Consider the following 13980-nt stretch of genomic DNA (forward strand, 5'->3'; position numbering starts at 1 on the left):
GGAGAAAGAAATAGAATTGATTTAGTGATTAACTGGCTTTTTGGTGCATTTTTGGTGCATTTGTCTCCTTTAGGGAGTAGCTTGGTTCATTCCAGGATATCTGACTTGATTATAGAAAAGCAGTCCATTTTCTGGGTCTTTAAGCCCCATCCATTCAGAATTCAGCCCAAAACCGGGGACTCAAAGTCAGAAGACAGTGATTCATTGAAGCATCTCTACAGAGGCTTCCCGCCCGACATTTCTTTTTTTGTTTTCCACCCAGACTTTTGGCTGCCTTTGCTGAATATGGAGGCCTTCAAGTCACAGGAGCTCTCCAGCAGGAATTGTGGCATGTACTGAAATCAAGGACAAGGCTCCAATGATTACAGCTCACCTCATTCTCAAGCAACATTTGGAATTGGGAATTTGCAAACGTCCCTCACCCCTGTTTTGGTGCCATGGAAATCAAGAAGCAGCAATTGGACTGTGGGTCAGCCAGTTCTTCTCACAGATGCAGCATCAAAACCCTTCCTGTGGTCAATAGCACACAAAGGGGAAAAGACACAAAAATAGGGCCAACTCTAATTCGTGAAGGTCTCTTCAGCCAAAATATTACCTTCTCCTGGCTCAGCTACTCTTCCTCCCCCAAGCTGCTTTACAGGGATTCCAGTACAGAGAATGAGGGGATAGATTGGAGGAGGAAGAGGAGACAGATGATCATCACTTATTCAAGGTAGACAACTTTTCCATTTCTGATTCCGAAGGTGTCCAAGGTTTATGTAGACAAGAAAGGGGTGCAGGAAGCCATCTGCTGTGGACTTTGGACTCAAAGAATTACAGTATTCCTGTTCCTGAGACTAAAGGAATTGGTAGAAAATCCAATATGCTCTTCCCTCTGACAGAAAATTTTTCAAAGCTTTAAGGAATCGCAGGAATGCAGAGAAGCATATGGCATATTCAGCTGCAATGAGGGTGCAGTTTACAGCAATTGAGAAATGTACGGTAGTCTCTTAAAACATGCTTTTAGATCCAAGGTTTCACTACATTGAAAAATGCACTTTCATTTTTAAAAAGGGTATATGAGCCAACTAGGGGAGTTAAAGTGAGTTTCAGTGTGTTCTGCCCTCCTGTCAGGGCTGCCATTAAATAATGGCTGTGGCTTTTATGGATGCTTCTTACAGTAAATTTCTGCTTTGAAGTGACAGGCTCTGGTAATCAAATGTTCAGCAAAATTCTTTGAAGACTCCAGTTTGTTCACTTCTTCAACTTGGGCTTATATAGCAAACCTGAATGGCCAGGGGAATGGTATGGCTCTGCCCAAATAGTTTGAGGAATAATTTACTTAATTTTTCCCAAGAAACCATGTATTAGCCTCTCTATGTCTTCATCCGTGGTACATTTCAATATAGTCAATCAAGCTACTGGTTCATCTAAAGGGGACTGCTCTCCTCTGTCTGTCTTCAGAAACAAGCTACTGCAGGCTGCTTATCCCAGTTCCTTTTCCTGGGTCACTGCTTCAAGTTCAGAGATAAAGCAGCTTTGAGGACTTAACCTGACTTAGTTTAAAATCTTTGTTTTGAATTTTTTTTACTGTAATTATGATTTTCAAGCTTCCTGCTGTCCACATCCTTGGAATCCTGAGGAGTCAAAAGTAAATGCTTTTTTGATATCATGTAAGCACCCGTAGTGTGCTTGCCACCGAACGAGACCCAAATACAGCACTCCCTCTGAGTAGCTTATGATCAAAAAGACATGCTGGATGTATGCTGAAACTGTTATACTTGGGAGAGCTAAGGACTCTCTTATAAATCTGACAGCTTATTTTTCTCTTATTAGTACTCTGTCTTACGTGTCCATTTTTTGGCAATTTGTGTTGTACAACTGACAGGCATAGCGAGTTGAGTGATGTCCATTGTTGTCTTCTCTTAAGACTTGCTCTTGTGGAGTAGTTGCCCCATTTGGGGCTTCTAAGAGAGAAATATACAAGGATAGTTGTAAGCCTACAACATGCTTAATTGATTCCTTGTCCTGGTATTAAAAATTGGAGTCTAGTCATTGATATTAGTAACTTTTTTGGTAGAGGAGCTTTCCAAGTGATAAAGCATTGTTGATCCCTTCCATGTCATGTGTGACTTACCCCCATTTTACTCCCTATATTGGTACAGGGAACATGGAAAAAAGCTATATGTAATTACTACCTGAAAGTGTCATTCCTTACTACACTAGCAATAGCAAGATTATTTTATTTATTTTGTGGTGGAATTTTTGGAAATCTAGTTGATTAGTCTGGATCCTGGGTGATGAGGTCACATCAGTAGTGACAAGGAACAAAATGAGCAGAGACCATACACAGGAGTATGCTAGGTTGTCAGTTTTATTCCTGTTAACTTTTTTTTTTTTTTTTTTTTTTACTGCTTATGAAGAAGAATCAGCCCCAGATTACTACAGAGGATCTTACATTAAAAATGAACTGTTGCTACAAGCTTTATGCCACTAGTTTTAATGTCGTAACAAATGTCGTAACATTCATTTTAATTGACACCTTCTTTACTTAACTCTTATATGTAGCACTTGTTTTTAAGCTAATTATTTGTGGTGGTAGACTTTTCTATTTGGTTATTTTCAACCCTCAGGAAGAACCGAAGAAAGTCCGCTTTGACTATGACTTATTCCTGCACCTTGAAGGCCACCCACCTGTAAACCACCTCCGCTGCGAAAAGCTCACATTCAACAACCCAACTGAAGAATTCAGAAGAAAGTTGCTGAAGGCCGGAGGGGTGAGTCCCACGCCCATGTTGAAAGTCATCACATTAAAGAACTTGCTGCTTATTGCTGGTGCACTGAGTGTAATAAAAGTTGCTTTGAGAGTAAAATTAAGTGGAGTATGTGAGTGATTAGCTTACTGCCTGTTGTTTGAGGGGGAACAAGTAAGCAGACTTTTTTTTTTTTTTTGACTGACTAATGCCAAAGTACACTATTAGTTAATGGTATCTTTCACTGTCTTCAAGGTTAAAGTCTTCACATTTATTTCTGCAAAGGCAATAAGGAAATTAAGTTCATAAATGAAACTGCTTTATATGGGCCTCTGAAGCTGAAATGCAGGATACAAACTGTGGTGAGATCAAATAACACAAAGTTAAACTTTGTTTAAAAAAATGTGATTATAGTGTTTGGAAAATTAAGTGGACCGAGTGCAGAAGAGATATGTAAGGCAGCATGAATTAGACTCCCTTACCCTCACACTGCTTTTGATCTACTTGTACCTGCTCTTCTGATTTGCAAGAGAGACAAAGTTGGTGTAAGTTACATAGTAAGAGCCAGAAGACCATGTATGAAGGTGTAAGTTACACCAACTTAAAGTTTGTCTATGACCCTGTAGGTAAGACTTTGAGGGTGTGAATTGCAGCATCTGCTAGCATGCGGCACTGTAATTCCCTTGTGTGGAAGCTGCCTGTGCTAACTAAAAGGTACCTAGTTAGAGGACTACATTAATACGAACAGCAACATCCACATGGGGGAGTTACAGTGTAGCATGCTGGTATGTGCCATAGTCCAGATTGTGGGACTGTATAGAAGTAGCTTTAGACTTCTTTCCATATCAGTTGAATGGGTGTTAGTAGGCCTAAGACAGTCTGTTAGTGTAAGAGGGACAAACTTATATCACATGTATGAATGTTAACATCTTTGGAGGAAAGTGCCTCACTGTTTTGGTGTGTGTTTATATGAGGGAGAGGTTTGTTTATACGTTGAGTAGTCATAAGTAAATAAAAGGATTATTCTTATTTGGCTTATGTAGGGGGTCTTCGAAAAAAGAATAGGTCTTGTACAAATGTATACAGTCACAAAAAGAAAGGGATGGATCAATGGTTACAAATGATTTGAGACAGTAACTAGTTAGAAAACAAGTAGTCATGGACTGAAATTGAAGACGGGACTAGTTTTATAAGTATTTCAGGCAAAATGTTTTAGCTTAATAGGATCTTTGAAAATAAAACATTAAGTAAGTGGTGTGCATAAATTGGAAAAGGGAGCTAGGTATGTTTCTGGAGAAAAGGATAAGTCTATTGCTATAGTAGCCCCCTGTGGGTATAGAAAGATGAGCTACATTTAACTTGCATTTGCTAGAATTAGAAGTGCACCCCTGGATGGGCTTATTTCTGGCTTTTTAAAATGTGCTTACAGATAAAAGGCCAAAAATATTTGAAAAGTCCCTTTTTAAATACTTAGCATATTGTATATCAGTCCAGGCTTCACTGGAAAAATTAGTTCTGCTATTGTAAGGTAACCTGAATGTACACTTTCTAACAATTTTAATTATTAAAAAAAAACAAAAAACCACAGATCATGTTGACTGTCTTGCTACCATTTATTTGTTTTTCAGCTGGACAATAAGTGTCTAACACCTTAGGTTTGATTATAAATGACTTAACTTTGTGCGGTGCCAAAATGCATTTATCCCTCTTGTTCTGTATACATCATTATCTGTTTATTGTTAGGGTTACCGTATCTAATAAATAAAAAAAGAGGACCCTCCATGGGCCCTGGCCCCGCCCATTTCCCCACCCCTAGCCCCGCTCCAACTCCGCCCCTTCCCCGCCCTAACTCCGCCCCCTCCTCCCTCCCACTCCCAGCCATGCGGAAAGGGCTGCCGGAGCGCTATTGGCTTCACGGTTTGCCGGGCACCCCCCAGACCCTGCGCGCCCGGCCGGCGTTTCCCCAGCGCAGCTGGAGCCCGGGAGGGGAAGCGCCCAGCCGGGGGCGCAGGGTCTGGAGGCTGCCCGGCAAACCGTGAAGCCGGTAGTGCTCGGGCTTTGGGCAGCCCCTATGCCTCCGGGCACTTCCCCTCCCGGGCTCTGGCGGCGCAGGGTCCAGAGGCAAGGGGGCTGCCTGAAGCCCATAGCGCTCGGGCAGCTCGGCTCTTAAACAGAGCCGAAGAGTCAGGGGAGGAGCAGAGCCGCCATTTTCCCGGATATGTTCGGCTTTTTGGCAATTCCCCCCGGATGGGGGTTTGACTGCCGAAAAGCCGGACATGTCCGGGAAAAAGAGGATGTATGGTAACCCTAGTTTATTGTGCATCATTTTCTCTTGCTATTTGGAGAAGACAAACCAACCATCATTGTCTTTTGTCTCTCACCTTCCTCATGTACTGGCAGTCAACAAGTCACCTGTATCTGAGGCTACTAGTCTTTCATACTTCCCTCTGTTAATTATCTCTTTGCTAGTGGCCTATATCAAATCAATTCAATACAGAAAATGCAATAAGGTCTTGTCCATTTAGTAGTTAAATTACACCTGAAGGATTAAAGGTCCTCATCGACCTCCAATACTGGAAGACCCATTTTATTTTTACTAATGTAAATTCTCCTTACTCTTCGCGGCAGAGGTAGGAGCACTGAAAATCTGCCCCTCCCCTCTATACTGAAGAGTGATTGAATAGACAACTGACTGAATCTAGGATGTAGCACTGCTGATGCAAGTGATACACTTCAGATCAAGATGAGCATTTTCAGGGCAATTAATTTAGGAGTGTTTTCAGCATCATTGTTTCAGCTTCTGTCTTCCCCTTATGTGGAAGCCCAAACCATGAATAGTCCTGCATGTGCTTCTCGCAAGTCAAATGAAGCTGCTTCAGGAAATTTAAACTGGAGGCCTAGTGATTTATGTCTCTAGTTGGCAACATTTAAGACAAGGTCGAGTTATTCTCCTTCAAGATGAATGGTGCTCTTTAAATGTAAAATACTGTGTTTTCTTTTTAAGAGTAAAAGATGGACTCTATAAAACTCTCCCAAATTGAGAATCTTTTGCTTGTTTTTTTTTATAGTTGTATGGCGAATGTTTATTTTCTTTCCAAAGCTCAAGTCCTGCATTAATGTGTCCTGTGTGCAAACAGGATGGGAAATACATTACTACAGTACATCCACTTTCCTGAAAATGATACTGTTCTTCCTTTTATGGTCGTCTTGATTCTGAACGATTACTGTTCAAATCCCATTTTGGAATATTCCCTTCCAAATGATAAGCTTGACTCCAAATGCTTGTCTTATCTCTAAGGAGGAGGTGGGGAGAGGGGAGTTAGAGTATATCTTCCCGCCATCATAAAGATGAAGGACAGGCTTTGTGTAGGCACTATCCAAGTACACATGCTTTGAAAATAAATTGAGGCTTTTTCTTTAGACATGAGAAACAAACACAGAGGAGAACTATTTGCATTTGCTAAGCCTGTTTTCAGACTGTTGGAAAATACTGGAGTCCACCCAGAAGACCAATCTAGAATAACTTGGAGTCATGCCATATTTCAATAACGGTAGTCTTCTGTCTAACACTACATTTAGTGTCATCAAAGTTGAAGCACAAAATGTATCCTAAATCACCATAAGTCAGAAGATACTAAGATTCAGCTGATTCTGTGTACCTGATTTCCTTTCCAGTCTGGAATTATTTTCTTGCTTATCACAAAAAAAGATAAGGTGTAATTTCGCCTTGGAACTGATATTTCTATAATCAAGAAATTTAAGGAGAACATTTGTTCCAAACAATTGTACAAAGGTCATGTCCAATTTACAAGTCCTTTCTCAAAGCTTGGTTTCTGCAGGAGGACATTTTCTACACAGAAATCCCTTCAGAAATAACTTTGTCCATCTCTAGCTTCCAGTTTTAATTAAATTAATCTCTGGGTTTTTGAATCTATATGGAGAGGGAAAGGATCTGCAGGAGCAGGTTTTAACAAATCCTTGCATGAATATTCACTATCTCCAGTGGAGTTCAGTCCATCTCTTTCTCTAAAGATGCTGTCCCAGATTAAGTAGCATTTCTCGCAGAACAAGGAATTTGCAATGAAAAAGTCAGCATGAAACTCTGTCCTTGTTTTTTCTTAAGTAGAGTACAGTAATGATGATGTGGCAGGATTGATTGGCAAGGAGCAGTGGCAACCAGTTGGTCTTGCCTTATATACATAAGCAATGTGCCTCATCAACCTGACTGTAGATCAAATCCCAGAAGACAAAAAAAACAGTTTCCATTGAAGAAAACTCCTCTTGTATTTGAATGAAGACTCTGACGTGGACCTCTTTCTGACCCAAAACCAATAGTTTTAACAACGGTAAGTATAAGCATACCTCTCAGAAACCTCTCATTCTAGACAGAGAACAATTAGCTGGGTGCAAAGTTTGGCTCATTTTCCCCTTCATTCTGTGGGTAAAGAAGGTTCATTTGATTCCATTCCACTGTTTATTTTCTGTCAAAAATTAGATTAGAATTGGCAGAAGTGGTATCTCATCTGTTTCTTAAGTCAGTAGCAAGAAGTTAATTTGGAGGACTTTGAATGATAGGTAACAGTTAAATTGGATTTTTGCCTCCGAAAACCCCAGTCTTCCTCGGACAAACCACCTGTTTCAATATGACATTACAAACAACTGCCTTGTGAGTTTTGCAGGAAAACACAGGAAAAATATTTTTAGTTCATGTTAAGACAATAATATAATACAGCCCTGTCTGCCATCTGTACAAAAAATTGAATGTTTGTACAGTTTGCAATTGTGTAATTAATACTCTTGACTCTTTGGAAAGGGACTCCAAATCCATCAGTTCCTCCTTTAACTACAGTATACAGGCAGCCTTTGGAGAGCAGCTATCATAACTTACAAAAACAGTCCAATTTATAACATTTTGGGAGAATTATTACAAATATGTGTGGTTATTAATTATGTGGTTTGAGGTTTTAGATCAAGAGGTTGCAAGGAGTAGGTTGCTGTTAATCAGTGCAGCAAATAACTCTCTTGGAAACGGATGTTTTTCTTTTTGTCTATGCTGTCTCAGAACTAATTTTAGAAGTACAAGTTGCTCCTATTGCAGAAACCTCTCTCCCCATGGATAGACAGCTGGTCTTCTAATGAGTAGAAGGAAGAAATAAAAATGAGCATCTTGGGGAGTGGTACTTTAAACAAGGGAACTGTAAGTTGTCAGAAAAGTGACATTTCTTAAAGATGTCATGATTGAAGTTCAGTGTTTGCCAATATTCATTATATACTTATCACTTAATGCTATCTGAGATTACAATAGGTCCCTATATTTTGAACAAGTAGTCTCTTAATTGCTTCTACTGCATGAAGTATATATTCTGAATCTCCTGTAAATAATCTACTGTAATGAAAAAATGTACTAGTTGGGGAAGCTTGAGCCTCTCAAGGACCAACGTTAGGTATAGTGTTCCTTTAGGCAAAGGATTATCTTTAATCTTTTGTTCTGCATGAGTTAAGTAATTGAATTGAGTTTATTTAAACGATATGATTAGCATTTGCTTTAGTGTCCAACACATAGTTTAGAAGATCCAAGAGCTTTAATTCCCCTTTAGTTTTTAATGTATAGGAATGGTGGTTGAATGTTGGGACACATTTTTTTTCTTGTTCGTTTTAGTTAAAATCAAGTCTATCTCAGTACTTTTGACCTTAAGTTATTTTAACTGTTGAAAATATGAGCTTATTGGTTCCAGGGTGGAGTTTTAAAAGGTTTGAGCCTTGTTCAATTTTTCTTTCATTGACTTTGGCAACGAAACAGGCATGTTTATGGTGATTTTCTGGTTGTGGAGTTGTGATTCAGGACCTTCCTATATGCAATCTTCAAAGTTTTGATGTTTCTCCCTGCACTAAGATGCCTTCCACTGAATTCCTTCTGCTGTCAAATTCTTGGAGATTTCCTCTTAGAACTGCTCATCTTGGCTACATCTCCCCAAATCATGGGTCTTAGTGATCTCACACCAGAGGTTCATCAGAACCGTCATGTCAGCATCTGGACAGCTGGCAGCACACTGGGAAGAGGATTTCTCAGACTGTGTGTGAGAGTGCTGTGAAAACTCAGCAGAAATGTAGTAGGCATGCATGGGGTTTAAAGGCTGATTTCACCATATAAACTTGTAGGTGAGTTCCAGTGCAGAAGAGGGGAGTAGGTAGAGGGGAAGAAATATGACCCAGGTGGAATGGTGGGAAGGCACTGAAGGAGTGTCAGCACTCGTTGATTAGTCTGCACCCTCACTTCAAAGTAAGCAGATTGCCAGCCCAGGTTGAGGCAAAACCCTATATCAAGCCTATATCCTCAGCTATATATGTTAGTGCAGGCTTAAAATACCCTCAAGCCTGGGTCAATGGATGTTCTGTGTGAACATTGGGGAGCTAGGGACAACATCCATGCTACAGCCTGAGCTAACACAGCAATGAAGACGTACCCTCAATGGCTATGGGATTTCAAAGTGTTTTCCAAAGGAAGTGCTCATAAATGCAGCATAGTGGTTTTCCCGACTAAGTAAAGGGCACCATGTTTTATCAGCTGAACTCTTTGAGAAGTAGCCCTTCAGCTGAACCCTAGGCCTGTCTCCTTCCTTAATTTAAGCTTCAAGGAAATGTGCTAAGTTTCAAAAGAAAGTGTTCACAGCCAAACTTTTTCTTAACATTATGTTTTAGCTAGCAAGACCAATGTTATAGAAGGGGACTCGGAGGATGAAAATGAAGATAAACTCATGCTAGCACAAATGACATTCCCCAGAAAGAAGGATATTTGCTTATAATGTTGTAATGTGGACTCTGATTCAAAAGAGAGAACTTGAATTAACCATGCTCTTTGCAGACCTAACCAGCTCCACTGTGTGGTGTATAGTAGAGGCAAAGTGTGTGTTCCAACCATCTGTGTTCAAGACCATATTTGTAAGGTTTCAACCCCTGCCTGGGTGTGGTATTCCAACTAGCCATAGTTAAAGTTCTGACCCTAAACACCTCACTTGCATCAATTGATGTCCCATTAGTTTTGATACATCAATGCAGTTAGCTCCATAGTTGCTTCATTGCAAAAGTATCTTAAGATGCTACCATATGTTTGGTTGGTTGGTTTACCTATTTATCATACATTGCTTAGCAAATAGATTATATGTTACCCAATAACATATACCCTCCAAGATCAGGCCAGATTCAGTAGTCAGCATAGATGCATCTTGCCTGTCTGACTAGGAAGATGGATTCTCTCCCTTAAAGGATTTTAGAACCAAGGCACTTAATTCTTTCAGGTACTAAATTTAACCAGCATCAGTTGCATCGTCAATACATTTTACATCACAATGCTTTATTCAATAGTCAAGACTCCAGAAAGACTGATTCACATTTATATTGCTTAGTGGGATGGCAATAAGTGCAGGCCTTTCTTCCTCAAGTAGATTAAACTGATTTCTTTCAAAAGTGTTGAATGTTATGGAGGACATGGAATTGGGGGTACAAATTGGGTTTTAATTCGAACCAAGAGATGTCAGGTTTTTTTCATCAGGTTTACATGTAAAAAATACTCACTCTAATATAAACTGGGCATGTTTTTGAAGGGTTTTTTGTGTGTGCAGATTTTTGCATATGGGCATGGAGGATGGGAATTTTTTTAAATAATCCAACACCTATTGAGGAAAACAAGATTGCTGTTTGTTGGAGATTTTGCAGTATCTCCACTCCCAAAATGATTACTAATTCCTTACATAGTATTTTATGATATTTAACCAGTACATTAATTTCCCTCTCTCATGACAGATCATGGTAATGTCAGATGGCACATCAGTCTCTTCGGGACAGAGCCTTCATCTCCTCAACCTTCCCAGTAACTCCCTGTCTTCTTCTGAAGTGAAGAAGAAATCATCTCATGGGCCAAAGGTGAGACCCGTTTTGATATGAGAAATTGAGGTGGTGAATCAAATCTGGAAAGCAATTTCTAAAATTTATTCCTTGGTGTTTCACAATAACCTAGCAGATGCAATGTTACAGGCACTTTGCTGAAGTGAATTTACTGACTTGCTACTTTAAAAGTAGTGCAGAACTCAGATGGTTGTGAGAACAACCAACAGTTAAAGTATTTACATTGTATATTTCACTTAAAAGATAACAGTATTGCTTTTTTCTCTTCCCAATATTTGAAAGAACTCTATCTCATTACTCTTGCAAAATATACCACAGAATATTTACTAGTATACTTTCAAGTACTGAAACAAAGAATTAAATTTAACAATTTAAATAATTAAAATAAATTTACATGCATCAAAATAAATGGGCAAAGCGCATCTTGTGATGTGGTGACCTTGGGGTTTTTGAATTATATTTATTCTTTTACTTGCTGTTTCACAATTGGAGATCTGTCATCAGTCTCCAGGTCATCAATGTGAATAAATGAAGCTAATAAATAGTAAAAGTATTAGCCTCCTGTACTAGAAGCATGATTATTTCAATGAGCCATGTGAAATATGTAAATTAACATGTTCAAAGTAGCAGAGAATTTCTTCAGATCACTTAAGTAAATTGGGAATAAACTGCATTTTAGGATTTTTTCAAACAAACAAAAAACACCCACCTGCTTCATGAAGCAATCAATGTATAAGTATCCTCTCTATCCTGATTGCTTTTCTTTGTTCAGTATTTTATTGTTTGGGTTTGGGTTCCCTTTGTTGCTTGATACCGTTTTAAAGCACACTCTTTGACCTTATTGGCACCCGATTTTGTATGCCATGAGAGTACTATTATTGCTTATCATTTACATACAATGTAAATGTGCACAGCACTGTTCCCTAGGTAAAATGCCAGCACCAATACCTGTGTATCAATAAGGCACTGAACCCATGTGTTCCTGACACAAAGAGATGACATTGCTAAGTGCACATGTTGGTAACATACAAAATAGATCATAATTGAAAAGGAAACATAGAAACAAGTGGTCTATCTATTGTGCTTATATGGCCCCCATTACCGTAGTATTTGAGCACCTCACTATCTCTAGTGTAATTACCCTACAACACCCCTATAAGGTAGGAAAGTGCTGTTCTCTCAGTTTACATTTTAAATCTCTGTGTCTCAGAGATTTAATTTGCTCAAGGTCATACAGGAAGTCAGTGCCAAAGTAGAGAATTGAATCCGGTCTTCCCAAATCCTAGGTTAGAGTCCTAACTACTGGACTGTCCTTCCTCTTTTTCTGTATCTATGTAACCCACACACCTCCTTGGATGTGGTTTTCTGTCCCATTTAATAGCACCAAGACTACTTAAAAAAAGAGAGATAAAATGAATCTGCTCTACAGGCTTAGCTAACAGCCAGTTGGCTTTTATCTCATGTGGTAGAGGCTCACGCCCTAAGCTCCAGAGGTCCCCGGTTCGATCCCGCTCACCAATGACAGGGGTCTGTCAGCGTTACATCTGCATCTTCAGTGCTTCACTGTACAGGTTGCTTTTTAATAATACATTAAAAGGAAGGGTAGGAAGGCACTTGACAAATGGTAATTGTGGGGTTGATCTAAAAGTAAGTCATGGAATTAAAGAAAGCCCAGTGTCTTACTACAGAAAATAATTGATTTGACTGGCAAATATATTCAGGGATTTGATTCCTCCCAAAGATGTTAAGTCAATATTTTTTAAGGTATCTTCCAATCTATTATGACCATACTATGAAGAGGCCCTTTCTTGTTTTGAACCTCAACAATTTCTTACATAAATTTCAGTCCACAGTACACAAATATTGATGCTTTCCATTTTAAAACAACTTTACATATCGTGATTGTTCAGAGTGCATTGGCATGGGCAGTGCATCTGTACAATTGTCTCTTCATTTATGCTGCCTTGTATATTATACTGTATTGATCTTTGCTATCCTGCTGTAAATGTATCTAGCCATTTTGGTAGATATGGAGCAGGAGATTGGGTCTTGGCAATAGAAAAGGCCCATGTTCACTGAATTGTTGCTTCAGGAGCTCTACCTTGCTTATTGCCCTGCTGATATAATTACCAGCAGTGAGTTTCTAACCACATGGCAGTGGAATGGTTTGATACAAGATCAGCTATAGAGTCATACAGCAGTGGAGGTTTGCATTCCATATCTGTGAAACTGTTGTAAAAGAATGACTGAGTTATCTGATTACTTAATAAGGGCATGCAACAGCAATAGTGTCTGATTTAAACCATTGTTTTAATTTTAGCCATAAGTACCCAGCTATTCCTTTTCTCCTGTGTCAGCGATCCAGAGAGATAAAATATCAATAAATTATCACTATAAACCCTCACTAAGGAATGTGGCATGCCAGAGCTATGGGGATAGTCCTGTAATTAATCACTTTCTTCTTTGTTCAGTTTTAACTGGTGTTCATTGCAATGTTTAATAGTGGAAAGAGTCATTGTATCAGTACATTGCATTACTTGCCAGTGGGAAGGATTATTCAGCCTTCTCCCCTCAGAAACAGCCTTGTCTCCTCCCAGCCTCTCATACAACATAGATAGCAGTATTACTCTATGCTCATGGCAACAGATACAAATATCTGCAAAAATATGCTCCAAGGCGTTGCCTTATTTATGCTTATCACTTGTATTTGGAGGAATGGATTTGTAGCCCGATTATTATTAAAATCTTGGGTATTCTTCTATGGTAACATTCTGTAAATTGAAATCCACTTCTTTTTGGAAATTTTTAAGCCCTAACTTGTTGAGGAGTAGTATTTACTTAGGGCAAGACCCACAACTGGTATAAATTAGAGTAACTTCATCAACTTCAGTGTCACATCCTTATTGGTGTGAACAGACTGTACAAGTGAGCGAACGTAACTTTTTACAGCACTCTCTAAAGTTGCAGTTAAATATTAGTGAATGGCTTTTTTAGTCTATATTTCATGGGTAGTGTTTTCAGGTTTCAGTTTAGGTTTACAGATATAGGGTACTATTGAAATTGACAATGGTTCTTAACTGTAAATATTTAAACCAAGAAGTCCAAGAATGTTAGCTTCCCACTCACCAACTTCAGACTGTTATACAGCACTCCTAGTTAGGTTTATTCAAGGAAGAATTGCACAGCTCACAGGCAGTACCCTGTGAGTGCAAAGAAGAAAAATGGATATTGTTGGCTAAATGTTCACTTGCCCAAAATCAGAAGGGACTAATTGGTAATACAAACCCATCACACCTTGCTTACTCTAACATCATCTTCTGAAATCATTTGAATGACCTAAGGCATC

General features: G+C 39.1%; 1 protein-coding gene across 4 annotated transcripts in view; it reads left to right on the forward strand.

The window, feature by feature from the left end:
* Positions 1-13980, forward strand: part of MLLT3 (MLLT3 super elongation complex subunit) — a 217077-nt gene that overhangs the window by 127904 nt on the left and 75193 nt on the right. For all 4 annotated transcript variants that reach the window (XM_034774454.1, XM_034774452.1, XM_034774453.1 and 1 more), the window contains exons 4-5: positions 2613-2756; positions 10533-10652. In XM_034774454.1, the coding sequence (XP_034630345.1) occupies positions 2613-2756; positions 10533-10652 (264 nt within the window). The remainder of the gene's footprint in view (positions 1-2612; positions 2757-10532; positions 10653-13980) is intronic.

This window comes from Trachemys scripta, chromosome 6, assembly GCF_013100865.1.
Source record: "Trachemys scripta elegans isolate TJP31775 chromosome 6, CAS_Tse_1.0, whole genome shotgun sequence".
NCBI lineage: Eukaryota > Metazoa > Chordata > Testudines > Emydidae > Trachemys > Trachemys scripta.